The sequence below is a fragment of the Cyrtonyx montezumae genome, unplaced genomic scaffold (assembly GCF_038088225.1).
Source record: "Cyrtonyx montezumae isolate F1298 unplaced genomic scaffold, pur_monq_1.0 scaffold_16, whole genome shotgun sequence".
Lineage (NCBI taxonomy): Eukaryota > Metazoa > Chordata > Aves > Galliformes > Odontophoridae > Cyrtonyx > Cyrtonyx montezumae.
Window position 1 is genome coordinate 5,848,852 of NW_027071892.1, and position 21,750 is coordinate 5,870,601.

A 21,750-nucleotide genomic window follows, 5' to 3' on the forward strand; every position below is an offset into this window, starting at 1 on the left:
GCCAAAGACCGAGAGACCACCGTAAGCAACAAAGGAAAACAAACATCTGATTGGAACCACTGCATGTTTTTTTTATTTCATACTATAAATAGAATTCCCCTCTATTTCCCGTTCCCATACGCAGGTAAGTGAAACGTGTAACTCTATTTGATAAGATACCAGCACAGATGGCTTTCAGCCACGAGGTAAGCTAACTGTTTTGAAGGCACTCTGCTTTGGTTACAGTTGCATGCTTTACGCTAGCATCTTGTGTCCGGCGCTGCCACCGGCTCTTCACGTTCTTCTTGGTGAACTCCACGGTACAGGAATGCTCCTCCTGGATCTAGGGCTGACACCATCAAATGACTGTGCTTCGTTTTGCTCTTGCCCAGCAGCATCAGCACGCCAGTGAGCATAAAGGTCAGGTTTTAAGTGCTGATACGGACGTGAGGTGTACCTGACGCCTTTTGCTTACGGAGCTGGCTTTCTCCGAGGATAATCCCATCTTTTAGTTGTCTGCAGTGAAACTGCATGGCCTACCAACACGCAGCTGAGCATGCAGCTCTCGCTGGTCAGCCCAGAGCCAGAGTCATCTTCATCTCCCCCTTCGGTCTCTCCAATGTCTGCCGTATATGGCTTTATTTATTTATTTAGTCATTTACTTTTCTGACTTTGTGGCTGTTTAACTGCAGGTTTGGCTGAGTCTTTTGGACTTCAGGCACTTCGCTTTTTTTTGGCTTGTCACCTTGCTGTGTTTTTGTTGTTGTTGTTGAGTGGTTCGGTAGGGCTGAAGAGGGAGAGGAGGTCTAGTTGTAGCCTTGACAAAGGTTATTTTCCACTAGTGGTGGTGCTTTCCCGCAGTGTATGACAGCAAGCAGTGCGGCTTCATAGCGCGGCTGGACAGAGGCTCTAGCATTTGGGAAGGCGCAAAGGAGGGCGAGGATTTGCAGTGATCGTCTTAACAAGTGGTGCAGCTCTGACTTGCTGCCTTTAAGAAAAGGTTCTAAAGTGGAGGGAGCATTGGGTAATCGCTTCCGGACACCAAGACTGCCAGCTCCTGGATCGACATCTGCTTGTTGAGGTAACTGTTGTACTGGGCCATGCTTAGTCTGCCGCTCTTCAGGGCATCTTCGATTGAGAACTCTCTGCCGGATTTCCTGTCGAGGATCACGGATGACTCCCCATTGGGCCCCTTGATTGAGATCTCTTCCCAGTCACATTCCTGGCTCTTCAGCTTGACGAACAGGCTCCATTCGATGAGGCCAAGCACGTGAGCTTCCTCTGGAGACATCTCCTTGCCTGTGTCTGGATCGATAACCACAATGGAGCGCCTCAGGTGGTTCTCTCTTTGCTCCCTCTTGATCGCCACTGTCTTGAGGCGATTCTGGAGTTGCTCAATCTCTGCATCTTTTTCTCTAGATAACTGCTTCAGATCATCTAACTCCCTTTCCAGAGCTTGGAATCTGGAGTCTAGGTTTAGCCCACTGTCCGCGTGGGTCATGTTTCTCAAATCCCGAGCTTCTGTTGCTGTGAGTTCAATCTCTGACTGCAGCCTCCTTGTTTCCATCAGCAGGTTCTGTTTTTCAAGGTGTAGTTTGTGGTTTTCCTCTCTTAATAAGTCTAGTTCCTTCGATGACTTAGAGTTGTTGAATTCCACCTCGGACAGCCTGGTTTCAAGCCTATTAATATCTGCATCTAACTCCCTCTTACGCCTGCTCTCCTCCTCCAGGTTGCTCTTCAGCTTCTGAATCTCATACTCTGTGTCTCCTTTGTCCACTTGGACACTCTCTGAAAAGACAACTTTCTCTTTGACCTCCATTTTCTCCAACGAAAGAAGCTTCTTTCTCAAGGCTTCCAGTTCAGTTTGCAAGACTTGTCTCCGGTGTTTTTCTTCTTCCAGCTCCAGCTTGAGGAGGGAGTGCTCCTTCTCTTGCTGGGGATCTTGCTGAAGGATCACTTTCTGTTTCACTGTTACTCGTTCTGTTGTTTCCCTCTCCTGCTCTTCTAACTCATTCAACCTAATCCTCAGCCTCTGCACTTCCAGTTCTGCCTCTCTGCGGGCCTGTCTCTCCTTCTCCAATTCTTCCAGCTGGCGCTCTAGCTCAGACCGCCTCCTCTGCAGCTTGCGGAGCTCTTCGCGGAGGGAATCTATCTGCTTCAGCTCGCTCTCAATGCTCTGCGAGAAGGAGTTTACTTCAGCTTTCAAAGCAGGATCTTGCTCGTACTTCACTACTTCCTGCTGGACCACTTTCTCCTTCACCTGGGAAAGTTCCTCCTCCTTCTGTCTTACTTTCTCTTCTTGGAGGAGACGCTCCCTCTCCAGGTCAACGTGCTTCATTTGTTCCTCCGCCAGCTGCGCTCTCAGAGATTCTACTTCCTCTCTCGTCTTAGGGTCTTCCCGGAACTGCAGAATTTCTTGAACAACTTCCTTCATATGCACTTGAGGTTTGGTATCCTTCAAAGCTTGTATCTCTTGTTTCAGCTGGTAGATCTCAAGGTCAGCTCTTTCAATTGCTCCTGTCCTCTCTATGATTTCCTCGCGGAGCCGCTGCAGCTCCTTTTCAGTTTCCGGATCATTCTTGTACTTAATGACCTCCTTAATGACTTCTTTGACTTCTACCAGGGGCTCTCTGTTTCGCAGAGCAGCCAGTTCATTCTGACAGCTCTTCAGCTGTTCGTCACCACCCCGGTATCTCCTCTCCTGCTCTACCAGCTCCAACCGAAGGTTGGCAACTTCATTTTCAGCCTTAGGATCTGGCCGCACGATCTCCCGCACCTTCTCCTGGACGACCACCTTGGCGTTCTCTTCCTCCAGCAGCTGGATCTTCCTGAGCAGCTCAGCCTTCTCCCGCTCATTGGAGCGCCCCTTGGATTTCTCATCCTCGTACTGGCGCCGGAGCTCATTCACCTCTCTCTCGATGGCCACGTCTTTCTCCACCTTCAGTACCTCCTTGACAGTAATCTTGCCCTCAGCGATGGCCCGTTCCTTCTCGAGACGTTTGAGCTTCTCCTGGAGGAAGCTGAGCTCTTCCTCGTGCTTCTGCCTCAGGGCACTCTCCCTCTGTTTGTTCTCTTGCAACATGCGGAATTCCATCTCCAGCTGGGGATCGTTCTGCAGCTTCAGCACCTCCTTCTCTGTTACCTTCTCCTGCTCTCTGTTCTTCTCGTTGGACAGCACAGCAATTTGCTGGCGTAAAAGATTGACCTCGTTTTCTCTGGTTCCTTCCTGCCTCCTGAGCTCTTCCAGCTCTTCCTTGAGCCTCAAGATTTCATCAGCTTGAGCCTTATCTTGCTCGATACGCAGCACCTCTTTCACTATATACTCCTGCCCTCCTTCCTTCTTCTCATGCTCCAAAACACGCAGCCTGATTTTAAGGGCCTCCAGCTCCTCCTGCAGCACCTGGTTCTTGCGCTGCTCTTCCGCCAGGCTTTGCTGCAGTTTGTGGAAGTTCTCCTCCAGCTGCGGGTCCGGCACTTTCTTCACCAATTCTTTCTTAACTACGGTTTCTTGGGGCTTCTGGTTTTGCAGGTGGACAATGTTGTTCTGGATGGCTTGGATCTCGGCTTCCAGCTGTTGCCGACGCTGAGTCTCATCCTCAAGCTCTTTCTTCAGCTTCCAGACTTCTTCCACGGGCCTTACAGATGTTTTGGTCTGGACGAAGTCTTGTGTCACTTGTACCTCTGGCTGCTGTTGTCAAAAAAGAGTGCATAGTTAAATAACCAAATGAGCTTACCCAGTGCTTATTTTCCACTTACTCCTGTGACAGAACTACAGGAGGACGCTGGTCTGGGTTAATAGAGGCTGCCTATTGCAAACACTCAACAGGGCAGATTTGCAAATGGGCTTTTCTTGAGCTGCTCAGTGGATTCCCGGCCTGGAAAACACTCTCCGTGATGCCTTGTGCTGTCCCAACAAAGCTTTTTATCTGAGGGACACATGTTCTGGTGTGAGCAAGGCAAAAAGAAATATTAAATGTTAAAAATGACACAGCTTCCGAGGATGAGTGGGAACTGGAAAACACGGAGAGCTTGTGCCTGATCCCAGACAGACCGCTTCCTTTAAGTGACTGCTGACTAATGGGTTTAGGAGCATGAAATGCTAGCTAGATCTGTTTCCAGTTCAGCTCGCAATAGCGAAGGCACGTGCGTGTGCGTTATTTTCATAACTACTCACTCAGAATCAAACTGCCACAGCCTGCTGCGGCTGTGTCAAGCTGCCTGCCTGCAGCATGCATGGATCTAAGCCGAGACCTTGAGCTTGCAGTGAGCTGCCCCCCAGGAGCCAAGCTCTGAGCCTGCTGGTGTGGGTGATGGCTTACCTGCCGCAGCAGGTTCTGAGCGAACTCCAGGTTCTGCAGCCTCTGCCGATTCACAGCATTCACTTCGGTGAACTTGGCTGCCAGAACGGCTTCCTAGGAGACAAAAAAGCATTCAGCAAAGGTGGTGGAACCAGGGATGCTTGGTCAAGACTTGCTAAACAGAAGCAATGCCCTAGAGAAGTAACCCTGGGTGCTTTTCTATAACCATGCTATAAGAGCAAGCAGACTGGCTTCAAGGCAGGAAGAATGGGTTTGGGGCATGTGTAATTTTACCTCCTTAAACTGGATTCTTCCTCCTCAAGACTTGCAAACAGAGATACAGCTGAGGCAGAACTATGTGAGCACTTTGCCTACCTCAATTACACAGGATGAGTTTGAGGTTGGAAGCAAACAGGTCCTGTGTAAACAAGTAGCTGGTGGCCTGCTCTGTCCATAAACACTTCTATCAAGGATGCAGTCTGTGGCAGTTAATGTCTCTGTGTGAAAGTCTTGAGAGAAGAAGTTTTCAGGATTTTGGTTTGTATTTTTTTTCCTTTCTCCTTTGAGAAAGAAGTGACAGCTCTGGTGTTTTTCCTCCCTCTTTTTGGCCATCCCTGCTCCAAGAATGGATGGCCTCAGAATGATGGCCATCATTCCTCCTTGTTCTTCTGCCTTCCCTTGCAGCCTACTGTGGGGCTGAGGCTGCTGACCATCAAATGCTTGTTTGCATGAATCCCTGTTGGTCCCATAGGCTGTGAGCTGCTTTAGCTCTCTGTAGAGGTACTGCTTGTTTACCTCCTCTTTCACTTTCGCAGCTGGAGACTGCAGCCTGGGCTTCTTGCTCATGTACCCATTGCGTCCGTTCTCGAGGTCGAGGATGGACCGTAGCTTCTCAGCTTCCAGTTCGTAGTCCTGCAAGAAGTTCCCAGGAGGAAGATGTGAGATCCCTGGGTCTCCCTCCCAAGCACTGACTCTCACGACTTCTTCCCTTGGCCACGTTTTGGGCAAGCTGATGAGGTTGGTGAGACCTGTGGGTCACCCTGAGGGCCCTTGGGCAGGTTCTGCCTGTCCTACAGCCCGGTGACCGCAGCAGTATGCCCAGACTCACCCAGTCACCTCACCAGTACCAAGCATGGAGTGGAAACCTCCTTTCCCGAGCAGGAAATCCTGGCTAATGGCCAAGTGATGTCAATGTTGGAGCAGACATCACCTGAGTTTAGCTCCACAGCTGTTTGAGCAAGGGCACTAGGCTTCTTCAGCCTTTAATAGACAGGTTTCAGGAGGATGTGAAGGGTTCTCCCGCTGGCAGAATTGCAGCCCTTACCTTCACTGCCTGCTGGTACTGCTGAGCTGTGGCGGAGACCTTCTGCACCTCCTGTTCTTTGCTTGCAATGTCACCAAGGAGCGCCTGGAACAAAGAAAGATGCACATCAGAGGGCATGCAGAAGCCCAAAGCCTTCATTTGCCTTTTGGGAGGGTTGTCATTGAAGTTAGAACTCTGAGAATTGCAACCTCCTAGCGGAGCCCTGCTATTTACAAGCACATCACAAGTAAGAGTGTAGGACCTTGTAGTGGAAAAAAGTGAAGCTGCTAAGCCTGTATGTTTTTCCATTTTATGTGCAGGAGCTGTTTGACTCCACTAATGACCTCTTTGTGGTCCTTTTCCCCTCCTCCAAGCAGCCCAAGGCTCTCAGGAAGAATTACCGCTTGGTTCTTCAGCTTTGCTTCCACTTGCTGGATGTTGTCTGTCTCCTGTGGCTCATAGTTGGGTATGTTGCAGAGGAACTGGTTGATTTTGTCATAGTTTGTGCGATAGTTGGAATAGGCACTCTTTGCTTTCTGCAGGGTCTGTGTTCTGTAGGGAAATGGAGAACATGCTGACACTGAGTCAAGTATTGTCCTCTAAAAGCACCTCTTCATTGGCTCCTGCTTCCCCTTCCCAGTTCCCCAAAGACATGGATTTGAGGTGGAGCTGTTCTCCATCCCCCTCCCTGCAGGTGCTCTTCTGCAGGAATTGGTGCCACCCAGTTGGCATGAGAGTAAGCAGAAACTGCAGGAGAAATGAGTCACAGGGAGACTGCAGGGAGAACACGGAGGATGCTGAATGCTGGGTGTAAGCCTTATGTGGGATAAGAAGGCACAAGATGTGCTGTGATCCAGGCAGAGAGAGATGTGGATGTGGGTGGATGACAGCTCATATAATCTTATCTCACCTACTGCCAGAGCAGTCGCTCTTGCCAAAGTCCCCATCTCTGAAGCAAGAACACTTAATCCTGGAGGCTGCCCAGACCTACCCAGCCAGTGCGTGCCAGGAACACCTATCGCTTCCTCCTTGGCGCTCCCTGGAAGCCGTTCTGCAACTGCCCATTCCTAGACAGCACTGTGCCTCTTCCACTTTCAGAGCAGTTCCTGCCCTACTGTAAATATCCCAGGCTGGTCCAGTTCCAGCTAGGTGCAGTTCCAGAGCCTCACCTGTGGTCGATTTGCTTGCTGAGGTTGTTGAAGCGCTGGTTGAGCTTGTAGAGCTCGGCTTCCTGCCGCTCGATGTCCGGGCAGTGCTCCTGGAACTTGCTGGCCAGGGTGTTGGAGCAGCTCTTTGTCCTCAGCAAGTTCTGCTCCGCCTCATTGAGCAAGAACCTTTTGGATTGGAGCTCAGAGCCCATGGCCTGTGGAAGAGAGAGAGATACTTCAGGGCTGCACGTGTGCCAGGCTTTTGTCACTGATCCCCACCTGCTCCAGCTCCTGTGCTGGTGCTGCAGGTGTTGCTGAGTTCTGGAGCAAAGCAAGTTAGAGCTGAACCAAAAGTAGAGCCACCTGGTGGGCATGCAGGGTGAAATGTTAACTCTCACTGCCTCTTTTAGAAGCGAGTGTGTCCTACGTGCAAAATGCTCAGTGCATCAGCTCCTGCAAGGCTGGGAAGTTTTCCTACAGATAACCATTCCCAGCACCTTGACAGCTCCATGTCTTTCCTGTATAAGGCATCTGAACTGCTCTTCCCAGATGACTGTATGCATGAGCTAGCTCTGCAGGAAGCCCGAGGAGGGACTGCCTTCCTCAGGCACAGTTAAAATGGTCCCAGCTGGGGCAGTCATCCCTTTACCACCAATTCAAGTTTGGGGCTTGGACAGCAACTGCCACAGCACTTGGGAAGTGGTTCTGCATGTGACGCATGTCAATAGGGTAGAAAACTGGCTGCAGGAAGCACTCACCAGCAGCTCTTCTTTCTTACGATCTATGACCCGCAAGTCCTCCGGTACGGTGTCATCTGTGACCAGTTTGTTCTCGTATGTGGACAGCAGGTCTCGGCCTTGCTGGAGGCTCTTCTCGAGGTGTGTGGCCACCTCGACTCTACATGGGTGCAAGGGGAAGGACGTATGTTGAATCATAGACCCGTAAAGCTTAGAAAAGGCATCTAAGATCAAGTCCAACCATCAACCCATCACCACCGAGTCCATCTACTGCAGGACCCAACGTTCTGCTGGGCTCAAACCACAACTTACTTCTCCTGGGCAGCACTAAGCAGCTGGACCACGCGGTCATACTTCTTGCTGGTGTTCTCCACTTTGTTCTTGACTAAGGTAGCACTGCCGGTGTTGGGCACGGACTCGATGAAGGCCTCGCAGTCCTGGATCTTCCTCATTTTCTCCGGTTCAATGCGACGGACTTCATTAGTGATGTTCTGTGGTAGGAAAAAACCTTTGTAGCAACCAAACCTTGTGGCCATGGGAAAAACTGGCTGTCCTGTGGCCGTGTGGTGCAAGAGGGGAGGGCAGGGCTGAGGTGTGTGCTTAGTAGCAGGTGCCTTTCAGCCCTAGAGGGAACAAGAGGATATTTTCTCCATCCAGCCTCATATCCAGCTCTGTCAGAGCAGGCTAGATAGCCCTTAGCAAGTAAGCTCTGTCTGGGGAGGGACTGGTTCACAGCAGCTCTAGCTCTGTTGGAAACGTGCTGAGCTCATCTGGACCACTGGGCTCTGCAGCCTGAAGGCTGACTTCTTGCCTGGACATCAAAGCGCTGCAGACAGCTGGAGCAATTTGCTTCCACTTGTGGTAGCACTTGGATTTTGACACAGCCCTTGGCAGGTAACATAGCCAGGAGGTGGATTTCCTCCTGAAACAAGGGAGGTTTGTGGCATGGAGCCTGGGTTAATTAGGGGTCAGAAGGAGAGGAAGGGAGCAGGGTGTTGCAGCACTGGAGCCTAGCGGAGCAGATGCTGAGTTGTACACAAGGAGAAGTTGTGCCCTGGACTGTTATTTTTGTTTGGCTGGTGGTACCGTTGCTCCATGCCCACACATCCCCAGGCTCTGGGAGCACTTACAGGACACAGCACACCAAGAACCACATTAAAGACCCCTTGGGAGGACCCCAGCCTTGGGAGCACGGTCCCTGTGCAGCACCACGTACCTGCTCCTATAGCCCCATACCTTCAGGTCCTTGGAGCGCTCGGTGCTGTCTTGCACAGCCCGACTCTGCTCCAGTGGTGGACGGAGGTTGGCTGTTATTGCTTTCTCCAACTTGTCCAGGTCACTGTGCACCTTCTCCAGCCCTGCCAAAAGCTGGCGGCCCTGAACTGATGCGGCATCTGCGGAAGGAGAGGGGAGCAGGTTAGAGCAATCTCAGTCCCACTACTGAACATGAAACCCACATCCCCCCTCTGCTCTCCACCTGCCGTAACCACAACCTGCTTGCTCCAGCCCTATGCATGTCCCAGCACTGCACCCAGGACCCTTAAGAGATGAGAAGATGTCAGTGATGTCCTCTCACTGCAACAAAGCAGCAGCCCACCACTTTGGCCACCAGCAAGAACCAAAGGCAGTGTGTCTCAGGCATCTGGCCAGGGCAGTGCGGGAGTCCCCATCCATGCAGGAGTTTGAGATACGTGGATGTGGCACTAAGGGACATGATTCAGTGATGGGACTTTGTAGGTTGGACTCGGTGATCTCAAAAGAGAACTGCCCACGATTTTATGATTCCAAGTGGTGTCTGTGCACTGTGTTCCACCATTCATCTCCTGGGCAGGAGGACAGGAGTGGTGCAGGATGGCATGGTTGTGGGGGACAAAGCAGAGCCACCTCTGAGCTCAAGGCACTGTTACAGTGTAAGGGAAAGAGCTGTCCTGGCAGAGCCTCACCTCCGATGCTGTCGGCCTTCAGCCCCTCATAGCGCTGCTGGAGGACATTCTTGCAGTTGGATGTCTTCTCCTTCACAGCCACGTAGCTATCGGCAATCCTGCAGAAGGGACAGCAAGAGGACAAGGTAAGAGCTGCCCCCGCTTCAGCGCTCATCTGGGCTGTGAAAGCAGGGAGAAGCCCAGCTGGGGGGGTTCTCTGCACCCTCAGCCATGCTCGTAAGGGGGCAGAGCAGTTTCCCCCTGTGGGGTGCAGCGGGAGAGGTGCTTCATCCTGGGAGCCCTCCCCCTACTTGAAGATCTCCAGAGGAGGGGAACTTGGCTGGAGGGGTGGCAGGGGGAGGGTCTGGTGCTGAGGTACTGCACTTACTGGTCTGCCAGTCCTATTGCCTCTGCATCTGGAGGGGGGACCATGAAGCAGACACCCGGGGCACTGATGGCACCTCCAGCGCTGTCCATCACTTCCCAGATGTCTCCACTGTTCTTCTGCAGGGTGTAGTGGGCTCCTCGGGTTATCTGACCCTGGGGACCAGGAACCAGCAGCAGGTCAGGATGAACCCCTTGCATTCATGTGCTCACTCCCTGCAGCCACTGCAGCAGGGGCACGGAGCAGAGGTAGCGTTTCCTGAGCCTACTACGGATCCTTCAGTGTCAGCCCACACTGCTCCCACGTGGCACTCGGTGTGTTTGTCCCCTTACTGCCCTCCCATCCCTCCTGCAGGGCCAGCACCCTGCTGCTGGGGCTGTGAACGTGCCCAGACCCCACTGCCATGACGGTGCTGGGAGTTGCAGTGGTCAGAGCTGTGCCTGGAATGTAGTCACCAGCTCAGCTCAACTCAGCACTGCGACATAACATCACGGAGGGCGTGCAACGAGCACTGTGCCTACAGGGCCCTCGGAGGCCACGTTTCCCCTATACCTGCCCCACACAACCTGCTCGCCTGTCACCCTCACCCTGTCCCTGGTGCTGGTGTCACCTCTGTCCTCTGCCCCCGCCATGGGGCCGTTACCTGCTCGCCCTCGTACTCGCACAGGGCCTCCACGGGGATGGGCTGTGGTGGTGGCAGCCGGCGGTACCGCAGGGGCAGGATGTGCTGGCTGCGCTCCTGCAGTGACCGAACCACAGCATCGTACTTCTCCAGGGCCTTCTCTTGGTCCTAGCACGGGGGAAATGAGCAAAGAAACGTGGCAAGGAGGGAGAGGGATGTGCTCCTGCACCCTCGAAGCTGGGAAGAGTTCATACCCACCCGCGGAACCCTCAGCTTCCTTAGCTTGCACTACAGTGGCTCTGCAGCCACTGGGATCCTGTACTGAGTGCTCTCACGTTCTCCTGCCTGTTCCTGCAACCAGGCTGAAGAGGGGGGTCACTGTGCCTGGTGCACAGCCCACAGAGCATGGTGGTGCTGGCATAACCAGCAATTAGCTCTAATTAGCCCCTTGCAAAGCTCTGCGTGCATTGTGTCCATGCAGGTGAGCGTCTTGGTTACTGGGGTGGAACTGATGGGAGGAGGGGCACCCACTGGGCAGAGCTATCTGTGCACTAAGCAGTGCTGCATCATGCTCAGGACACAGCCAGGCTCCAGCACAGCTTGCTCCACCGCCTCCTCTGGCAGCACGTCTGATTATGCTCCTACCCTTTATGAACACCGGCTCAATGAGAGAACAAATGAAAGCCAGCCCAGTGAGCAATTACATTGCTGTGGGAGAGGCATTCCCAGCTCAAGGCAGAGGAAGAGCAGGGGGAAGGGAGGCAGCAGCATGGCCAGTGAGCAGGGCTGGGTGCCCATCCCTGCGGGGACGGCACTGTGGTGTCACGGAGATGCTCTGATCCCCCACTACTCACATCCAGCTCCCTGAGCAGTGACTCCAGCTGATATCTGTCCTTGAACTCTGGGCTGTATTTTTGGTCCAGGTCCGTATCGACTTTCTTCAAGAGCTGCTGGGCATCCTTCGCGTCCTTCTGAAACTGCAGAAAGGCAGAAGCTCTCATGGGGGAGGGGGCTCTTGCAGCAGGAACAGACCCTGCAAGGTGCCATGGGTGGCTGAGACCTCAGAAATATATAGAAGAGGACGAGGAGGGATTGCTATTCCTAAGAGTGGAGCCAGGGAAAGAAAGCTGGGAGAGAAAGAACGGGCCAGCTCATCGTGTGGTCTTCAATCCACGTTTCCCAGCCCTCCTCACCTTGGATTCAGGTTTCATGTGGGCAGCATCATGCCACGTGCTCCTCCCCACTGCCAACGAGGAGGAGTGGGCAGAGCCCAGCCCTTCCCCACACGAGCTGCCCCACGGGGCAGTTATTTGGGCAGGAACCGAGCAGGCACCCACGGGAGGCAGTGCCGGGGCTGGGCAGCGTGCTTCCCCCTTGGCAGGAGCCTCGTCACGTCCTCAACACGCCCAGGCTGTGGGAGAGGAATCCGGCCCGACCTGCTCCCTGCAGAGCCTCCCCGGCTGCCAGATGCAATTTATCAGGCAGACATCTGTCTGCAGCGCTCAGCTCGGGCTCCCTGCAGCCGCAGCCAGCACAGCGCTGCAGGTGCGGTGTCCCACTCACACCTGTGCTGCTATGGTGGGAAGCTTCTGCTGCATGATGTGAGGCTTCTTCGGGGGATGAGGTGGTAAAGGGGGGACAAAGGGGTGGCAGGAGCCCCGCTGCCAGTCCCAGCAGAGCAGGGTCCTCTGCTGTGTGTGAGGGTGCTGACACCAAGCAGAGGTGCTGGAGCATCGGAGAAGATGTTTTTTAGGGCCACTAAAATGATCTGAGGGATGGAATGCCTCTCCTGTGGGATGGGCTGAGAGATGGGGCTGTGCAGCATGGAAAAGAGGGCTGTGGGGGAGTGGAGAGCAGCCCTTCTGTAGCTAAAGGGGGCTCATGGAAAGAGGGGGATGCAGTCTTTACCAGGGACAGCTGGGACAGGACAAGGGGAAATGGTTTGAAACCAAAAAGGGGGAGATCTAGACAGGCTATAAAGAAGTTTCCTCCAACAAGGGTGGTGAAGCATCAGCACAGCCTGCCTAGAGGGACAGTGGTGTCCCATCCCTGCACACACCCGAGCTCAGGCTGGGTGGGCTCTGAGCACTGATGGAGCTGTGGGTGTCCCTGTCCCTGCAGAGGGGTGGGACCAGATGCCCTTAAAGGGTCCCAGCTTCATTTCCTAAGGCCCAGCCCCGGGGGTCCAGTACCTTGTGGAAGTCCTCCATGAACTTGAGGTGGCTCTCCTCGCAGATCAGGAAGTTGAGATACTCCTTCCAGTCGGCGTGGACCGCCTCAATGTGTGCCTGTAACACGGCGTGGTGTCAGTGCCCAGGCTGAGGTGGCAGCCCCATCCTGAGCAGCACCCAAAGCAGAGCTGGGAGATGGGGAAGGGCTGTGGGTTCAGCCCCGAGCAGAGGAGGCTGAGGGGCGGCCTCGTGGTGGCTGCAGCTCCCCACGATGGGGGCTGAGCACGGCACCGATGCTCACCTCGATGGCATTCTTCCCAGGATGGTTCTGGGCCAGCAGTTGGTCTCCATCTGCATGCAGCTTGTTGATGGCCTCCTCCTTCTCCTCCAGCTTGCGGTGGATGAAGTTCTAATGGACAGAAGCAAGCTGCTGACCCCCACCCGAGGAGAAGGAGATACTGAAAGTGCTGTGTTCCCCCACTGCAGCTTTTTTTCCTTGCAGATGCTGCTGAAGGTGGGATTCTCACCAAGCTAATCCTGAGATAAGGGCGAGGAGAGCAAGCAACCTGGCAGCTCTCCTCTTGGCTTTATTTCTGGCAGGAGGTGAGGTTGTGCAGCCTGGAGAAGGCTCCAGGAGACCTCAGAGAAGCCATCCAGTGCCTGAAGGAGCTGCAGGAAAGCTGGGGAGGGACTCTACCACAGGGTGTAGAGACATGGCAAGGGGGAAGTTTTAAACTAAGAGAATTAGATGTTAGGAGGAAATTCTTCATTCAGAGGGTGGCCCTGCTGCCCAGAGAGCTGTGGGTGCCCCATCCCTGGAGGTGCCTGAGGCTGCAGATGGGCCCTGGGCAGCCTGCTCTGTGAGCCCACAGCACATCGGGACCATTGGACTGTAGGATCCCTCCCAACCCAAACCATTCTGTGGTCCCTGCGATTAACGTTTCCATTCAGTCAGCTCAAAGCACTTAATGATGGAGTGGGGAAACTGAGGCAGAAGGGACCGGTGCGAGCTCACCCACCTCGTACTGGCGGCGCCGGCTGGGGTAGTCCAGGTTGTGGTCGCTCCAGTCGTAGTGCGTGCGGTCCTTTGCCTGCTGATCCAGCCAGTAGAGCTTGTTGGTGCAGCGCTGCATGTAGTCCTGCAGCGAGTTCAGGTCCTGCTGCCGCTGCTGCGAGCTGGCCTGGCAGGGTGAGAGGGAGAGCTCAGCCCCGTGCTCCTCTCCTTGCCCCACCCCAGCCCCGCACCCCGCAGGTCTCCTTACCAGCAGCTTCTGGTACTTGGCTTGGAGGTCGCTCGTGTATTCCTGGGAGTGGGAGAAGAAAGGTGGTTGGGGGGGTGTTTGCAGAGAGAGGAAGTTTGAACGGGGCTGAAAAGGGCTTTTGTGGGGTTGGCTTTCTCATTAAGGCAGAGGTGATGTAGGAGGCTCAGCTCCAAGACTGAGTGGGTCTGGGCACCCACCCAGCCTGAGCCAGGCTTGGGAGCTGCCTGTGTTCCCCCTGGGCACCGTGTCCCTGTTCCAACGGGATAGGGGGAGGGAGAGCTGACCTTGTTGCCTTCCTTGGTGATGTGTGGGCCGATGGCCATGACCTCATTGTGGAAGATGTTGTGCTCTTCTACTTGGCTGTTGACCAGCGGCAGGTCGGTCCCAAAGCCCTTGCCACACAGCGCGTCCTGCGATACATGAGATATGGGGTCAGCAGCAGGCCAGGACCCAGGCAGCTCCTCTTGGCCACAGGAGCTGGATGTGGAGCTGGGCTGGGCAGGCTCTGGGGCTATTGCTGGGGCATGTGGAGGCTCTCGTGGGCTGTGCAGCACCGCAATAAAAGGGGGATTTGGGAATCTGAGATGAGGAGCTGATGCAGCACGGATCCCCTATGTGCCATGGACCAAAGCATGCAGAGAATGGGGGTGGTGAGGTTGGGGAGGGGCTGAGGCTTGCTCAGCACTGGGGGGACTTGGCAGTGGCCATCCCATAACTGCAGGGCGTTTACAGAGAACCAGCAGCATGTGGTAAGAGGATGAGAAGCAAAGGGCTGGGTGTCAGGGGAAGCTTTTGCACTGTTAGAGCAGCACGTGGAGAGGGGAGAGAGTGTGGTCTCCATCCTTGGATAAGCAAAGCAGCAGAGGTTTGCCAGAGCTCACCCAGGAGCCACTCCTCTCTCAGCCCAGGTGTTCCCAGGGGGGCTGTCCCCTTGATACCTGTTTCTCCTCGATCACCGTGCACCAGTTGACCTGGGGCTCGATGTGCTGCAGGGGGAAGTTGTAGATCTGGTCATGTTTCACACGTAGGTTTGCTACTCGCTCCTTCAGTTGCCGGATGCTGCGGAAAAGGAAAGATGAGGAGGGATGCAGGGTGTGGGTACAGAGCAGCCTGGCCATTAGCAGCTGCTGCAGTTCTCCCCTCCCAGTCCCCTTGTGATGACCAGACTGCCCACAGGGACCTCAGCCATGCATCCAGGGCAGGTGGCTGCACTGAGCAGTGAGCTGGGCATTGGAGGGCAGAGGCTGCCATGCACCAAGGCTGCACTGCACATCCTCTAGCTCAGGCTGGGGGGCAGATAATGATTGCCCCACAATGCTTTGCAGGGCTTTATACGGGGCTATTGGTAGGTGATGTGCTCAGTGTATGCCTGTGGGTTGTGCACGGGGGGCTCTGACCTGGAGAAGGCCGTCCCATCCCACGGTACTCACTCTTCAGTGATCATGTCCCCCTGGGGGTGCTTCATGTGCCTGGCAACAGCTGCATCCCCATCCAGCACATAGAGCAGCTTGTCCGACTCCGTCAGCTTCCGAGCCGTCAGCTCCTTGTACTGTGCTAGCTGGCATGCCTTGATCTTGTGCAAGTCCTGGGTGGGCAGAGTGGGGAGAAATGATCACAAAGGGCAAAGAAACAGCATCCATCCCAGGGTGGGGGCTGGATGAGGTCCCATGCAGCAGCCAAGTGCAGGTTGGCTGGAGGTGGGAGCACATTGTGGTCCCCTTTCCCAGCCCTGGGGAAGGCTGGCACGTGTGGGGCCACAGCTCATACTCACATTCTGCATTCGGGAGTCAGTCTCCACAATGTTCTTCTCCACTTGGTCGGCATTTTTCTGCAGGCGCTCGATGACCTCGCTCAGCTCTTTGCTGGAGATGCTGGGGAGAGAGAGGAGCTCATCACCCCGTGGGTGCCCATGCAGAGGGGTCGCAGCCCCAGGGGGCTCTTTTTGGCACTCTGTGGCCCCACCACATGGCTGGGGGCCAGCCGAGCCCGCCAGGCCTTGCAGCTGTGTGTGACTCACTGCTGCCTTTCTAACACTTTCCAAAACACGCGGCCGTGCTGCCAGCGTGGGGGTGGTGGCCAGGGACTTCTCGATGGGAGCGATGCCACGGCTGTGACACAGTTGCTCTGCCTCCCTCCAAAGGTACCTGCTCTGCAGGAAGCTGTGCACCATTTAGAGCAAGTAAAAGGCGATGGGACAGCACATCCGTGCTAGGTGGGATTTCTCCTTCCCTTCTCTATGTGCTCAGGGTGCGAGCCTCTCCTTGCAGACCCGGCTGTCTGCTTTGCTTTGCATCAGCAAGGAATTGCATGGGGTCAGCCAAATGTTCCCAGCAGGGACGGCTGAACCGGTGCCAACGCTTCTATTAATGCCCAGAACACCCTGTGCCACAGCTTCTGCATCTCCATGCCTATTTTAAACATTTCATATTCTCTGTTGCTTTGGCTGCAGTGTGCCAGGGGGATGCGTGGCTCTGGCCAGCCCTGCTCCCCATGGGCAGAGCTCAGGGCTGCATCCCCCCCCAGCACTGACACTGCAAATACTTGCAGAGCCCAGAGCTGGTCCTGCTGGGACTGCAGCCCCGCTATGCCATGAGGGCTGAACCTTGGCTCACTCTAATCCCAATCATTTAACAGGTGGAGATAACAAGCCTTAATGATCTCATCACGTGGAGACAGAATTAATTGTTATACGGCCCATGGAAATGCCGATCCCCGTTAGAGCTGCAGCTTGGCATGCCCTGTGTCTCCTGCACAAGGTGTGGACTGGAGTCCAGGTGTCAGCAGCTCTATATGGTGAGTTGCAGCATCCTGGCTTCAATGGGGAAACCACAGCAGTCCCCTACTGGGGACACAGGCACCCTGGTGAGGGGATGCAGTGAGTGGGAGTGACAGCTGTTCCCACTGGAAGCAATGCATGGTCCTCGGGGTGGGGCTCATGCTCGTGGCTCACTGCCTTCCCAACACAGTGCTGGGGAAGTGGAGCTCAGCCAGCTGGGTCTGGCCAAGCTCCTGCCACTGGTACTGAGTTTCAGAACAGGTCACATGTGTCACCTCCTTCAATACAACAAAAAGCTCCGGGCTCATTGCTCCTCAAGCCCTGCCCCATACACCGGCAGCACTGTGCTTCCCCGAGAGGCTCCAGTGCAGCAGGCAGGATTTGAGTTTTCTTTATATAGACACTGTGTCATCAGTGTCTGTGTCCATCAGTGCTCTGCAGGGCTGAGCATCCTGCTGCCTGCCTGTCCCATGCTGCCCGGCCACGTCCCAGGGATGAGACTCTGGGGATCTGTAGCACAGATAGAAAAGCCAGCCCAAAAGACAGAAGGTGCTTTTTGAGTTCCACTTTTGATCATGTCGTAGAAGCTTCCGGATTGTACAGGGGAAATAAAATTCAGCTTGGGATCCACAGTGTTTCAGATGGAGCTTTCCAAGCTGGTCACTTTGCTTGCTTGAGGGAATCTGCACCAGGAAAGCCCATCTCTCTGTGACATCAGGACCTGGAGAGCACACGGTGCTGTCCTTACATGTGGAATGGGATGGGAGCACTCCATTCTCCTGTGCCAAAAAGGTTTGCCCAATCCTCCTGAAATTACCACTCCAATACAGTGCTTGAACCAGGCTGGCAGGGAAGAAGAAAGGCAGAGGGGCTCAGCATTGCTGGCCAGCAGCAAGGAAACATGCCAGTGGGATGCGGGCATCGCTCTGCTGCCTGAGTGTGAAGAGGGAGATGTCTGATGTTGGCACAGATGGGGTTTTGGGATGGGAAACACAGCCCACTCCTGAGTGAGGACCCAAATGTTCAGGGCACGGCCGTGGCAAGGAGCCTGCAGAGGGAAGGGTGAGGCGAAGCCCAGATAGAGAGGGCTTTGTTTTAAAATGGGGGGAAAAGAAAAAAGAGAGAAAGAAAAAAAATCCCTGGAAAAAAAAAAGAAAGGCTTTTCCATTGCTGAAGAATTTGAACATTTCCATGGAGTTTTCTGATCATGAAGGAAAAAAATGATAATGTTCGTGACAAGCAGTGTTTGACAATAGCTCTGTTTCTGTTCTGGAGCAGAGGATCACTGCCGATGCCAGCACACGGGGAGGGTTTGCTCCGGCTTTTCCCAGTTGGGGAGCAGGGAGGAGGCAGCTGCTCCGTGGTTGACTGGCTGTTGCTCAAAGCTTTGGAGCCGCTCTCTGCTCTTCAGGGAGAGGAGATGCTTTTGCCCTGGCTCACCGTGCCTGGGACAGCTCCAGCTTTGCCGAGAGCTGGCAACGCTCGGGCGTTTCCCGGCACCGCCAGCATGAAGAGCCCCGAGATGCTGCAGGGCACTGAGCATCCCTCAGCAGGAGGGAACCCCCTCTTCCCAGCTTTTCAGACCCATGGGGTGATGTGAAGAGATCTGAATTAGAAACCAGCCTTCCACCTGGACCGCCCCACCCAGGCCAGCATGTCTGACCCTCGCACCATGCACCCGCTCAGCTCTCTGACTTGTGCCATATTTTTCACCTTGCAGTGATGTGACCCCTCTGTTTTCCTCTCTCTTCCTATCTGCCCATGCCTTTGCTGATAACACTCCTTGGAGCAAACGCCCCAGAGGTGTGGGTGTGTGGGATGAGGGCAGGACTGCAGCCAGCAGTGGTGCACAGTCCCTGGGACCTCTCCAAGCATTCTCTTTTTCAAATGAGGAGGAGATGTCACCCACACCCCTTAAACAAGGGAGTGCTCACATGGAGCAGAGCTCATCCCCTGTGAGCAGGACCTGTATGCCAGGAGCCATTCTGCATCCCAGCTCTTCTAGGAAGCAACCGTCCTATGCACAGCACTCCTACCTCAGTGCCTCTGTGCCATATAACAGCATGAGCAGAGGGCAGAGCAGAGGGCCAGGCTACAGCTAACGTGCCCCCCATTTGTGGGAGGCCAAAATCTAGCTCCGAAGTCAGGAGCAGCACTGGGGTGTAGCTGGCCAGCAGGCTGCCAGGCTCAGCCCGGCTTGTTTCAGTTGTGTTTATCTTCCCCTGTATTAATGGTGATATATTATTGTAATGTGCATGGAAATTAAAGCGAAAATAGGGCAGGCGATGGCGAGGCTCGCTGCACTATAAATACAGAGCAGAGCCCTGACTCACCGGTTGTCTATTCAGTCCTGCTGACTCCAGCCCTGCAAAACAGCCTCTGGTAATGGGTGCCAGCCCCACAGCCAGGTCCCCCCCACCCGAGCCTCCAGCTCCAGTCCCAGAGGCCGGGCTGAGCTGGGGGTGTGGGGGTCTCTGGGGTGGGGACCCCCTTTGGGGACACTGCTGAGCCTCCAGGGCCATCATCTCCATGGGTGATGTCCCACAGTTGCCTCTCCAGGATCAGACTGTTCTGCATTGTTCACCTCCTGAACCCCTTTTGCAAAGCAGAGAAACCCATCTCCTGGTTTTGGGGTGTGGGAAAGGGAGCGAGGGAGGATTTGGGATGTTCCCCTATATGACATCCCCTATATGACTCTGCCTTCCTGGGATGGCACCACTTTCTTTGGCACCACTGTGTGGTCACAGCACTGGGCTCTTCCCAGCTTTACTGCATACCCGGAAAAATATTCTAATGTATACATAAATATATATAAATAAGTATAAAAATATAAACATACACATGCTGCACCCCCAGCAATGCCTCTCCTGGCACACCCAGCCCCGGCAGCCGGGCTGGAGCTTTCCCAAGGCAGCCAGGGCCCATGTGCCTTTGCCCCTGCTCTCTTTTTGGAGGGACGAAGAGGAGATAGGGACATTCCTGCAGAATGAGCCCTGGTCCTGTACCCTTGTGCACCAGGAAGGTGAAGTCACGGAGCTGTGCCTGCAAGTGGAAGTGCCACGGGTGCTCGGAGCTGGGAGGAGTAGATGTGCTCCAGGAGCAATGGGTGCTGCTGAGGCCGGCACACCAAGGTCCTGCCATGCCATACGTGCTCCACCTTGCAGCTCCACAAGATTTGACACAGGCACAGGGGGAGCAGCTCCTGGCCGGGCTGTGAACCACCGCAGGACGTGACCCGCTGCTCCCCAGGCGGCCTGGGCAGCGATCTCCTCCCTCTGCAGCACTCCTGGGCACGGCTCCAGCACAACCTTGCACTCGCCAAACCAGTACTGGGTTGGTGCCATGTCACCGTGGTGCTGCCAAAGCCTCGGTCGGCACGGCACCATGGCACTGAGCCCCCTCAGCCCGGCATCACCGCTTCTCCAAAGCTCAGCACGAGGCCTCAAGGAGCTCCCACTGCTTGGAGACCCCCGTTCCTGCCCACAGCCCGGTGCTGGGCTGATGTTAGCAGCACTGCTCAGTCCCTCCCGTGCTGGCGGGGAGCCTGGCACTGCCCGGAGCGGAGGACGGGGCGGCTGCCTGCAGTCTCCCACTGCCTTCTCTCCCATGAGTGGTTCAACCGGTTGAGCGCCGGCGTCCCCATCCCGGTCGTGGGGAAGTTTCCCCACAGTGGGAGTGTTCCCTGCATTCGCAGCTGTTTGTAAACCCCAACGCAGGAATGAACAAACTGGGGCTAATGGGCACAGCCCCCCCCCCCCCCCCCCCTCCTTGGCTGCACCTGAAATGGGGTTGGGGGGGGAATAGCACCGTGGCTCCAGCACAATCCAGCCTAAAAATAAGGGATCAGCATGGCTTGCAGCCTCCAGGGTGCTGAGCCCCACAACAAGGTGTTGGCACCTTCCTTTGGTAATGGGACCTCTAAGGCTGGGTCCGGAGGGGGGGCTCAGAGCCACCCCATCTCCTCCTGCCAGCCCTCCTGGCCCCAGGCAGGGGGAGCCCAGCAGCACCCAAAGCCCCCACGGCGCTCTTGGACCGAGACAGCAGCATCCCCTCCAGGGTTCCCCCTCCTAAAAGCAGCGACCAAAGAGAAGGGATCCTTCTAAAAGGACCCCAGCACAAAGCGCGTTGGGGACACGTCCCCTCTGCCCGCAGTACGCAGCCCAGAGCGCGGCCGCACCTCCTCGGAGGGGAATTCCCCATTGATTTCCATTTTAACCACGTCTGTCCCATGGGCACCTTCGCTGCTCTTGTTTTATAACCAAGACAACTGAAGCACGCTCTCACACCGACAGAGTTGAGAAGGGAAAAAAAAAAGAAAAGAAAAGAGAGAGAGAATAGAGGGACTAATCGATCCTTAGGCTGAAGTCTTCGCCCCAAGTTCTGCTCCGGGATCTCACCTGGCACACGCTGGGATGGGGAAGGCATCTGCCCACGGCGCTGCACGGCCGCGTTCGGCCACGAAATGCCATCCCCTGCCCTGGGGCTGGGACTGGGGGGTGCTCACACCTGGGGGGGGGGTACCCCAACCTGGGGCTGCCTACACCACGGGGTGCCCGCATCTTGGGGCGCTCGCAGCTGGGGGTGCTCGGGGCGGCCCCATAAGCTGCAGCACCGGGTTGGGTAGGACCACCGTCAGAAGTCCCCTTCTCCCCCTCCGGGGTCTGGGGCTGAGCTCTCGGTCCCGCAGCCCTCTGCGGGGGCACTCACCTCTTCTTCTGCGCCGAGGGGCTGTATTTCCCTTTGTTGCGCTTCCTGAAGAGCGAGTGCATCGCGTCCCCGGCCGCCGCCCGCTCTCCTCCTGCTCTTCCCCCGCTGCCGCCGGGAGCCCTCTGAGCCGGGATCGGCGGCGGCGGGGCCGGGCCCAGGGAGGGAGGCGGGGACGGGGCTGCGGCTGCCTCTGCCCTCCCGGGGAGCGGGGCCGGGGCTGGGAGGGGAGGGGCCGGGAGGGGGTTCCCCTCTGCTCCTGTGATGCTGGGTGGGTGCTGCGGGGTGAGGGGAAGGCGATCGCAGCCCACCTGGTGCTGTAGGTGGTGACGCGTCCTGTAGACCCGGTCCACAAAGCCCCGCCCGTGGCCGTGGGCACCTCCAGGGATGGGGCACCCACAGCTCAGTGCAGCAGTGCCAGCGCCTCGCTGCCTTCCTCCTCA

The 21,750-nt window shown here is 55.6% G+C and overlaps 1 protein-coding gene across 1 annotated transcript; it reads right to left on the reverse strand.

Moving 5' to 3' along the window:
- Positions 1–733: 733 nt before the first annotated feature.
- Positions 734–21,438, reverse strand: PPL (periplakin). Its single transcript, XM_065732530.1, has 22 exons — positions 21,311–21,438; positions 15,599–15,698; positions 15,258–15,412; positions 14,766–14,886; positions 14,112–14,237; positions 13,828–13,869; positions 13,585–13,746; positions 12,867–12,974; positions 12,587–12,682; positions 11,249–11,371; positions 10,416–10,562; positions 9,776–9,927; positions 9,409–9,506; positions 8,702–8,859; positions 7,778–7,956; positions 7,487–7,625; positions 6,750–6,943; positions 5,982–6,132; positions 5,602–5,685; positions 5,073–5,189; positions 4,299–4,391; positions 734–3,667 (listed from the first exon to the last, which is right to left on the reverse strand). The coding sequence occupies exons 1-22, from the start codon at positions 21,370–21,372 to the stop codon at positions 983–985; spliced, it is 5,292 nt and encodes a 1,763-aa protein (XP_065588602.1). The 5' UTR covers positions 21,373–21,438; the 3' UTR covers positions 734–982.
- Between the last annotated feature and the right edge of the window lie 312 nt (positions 21,439–21,750).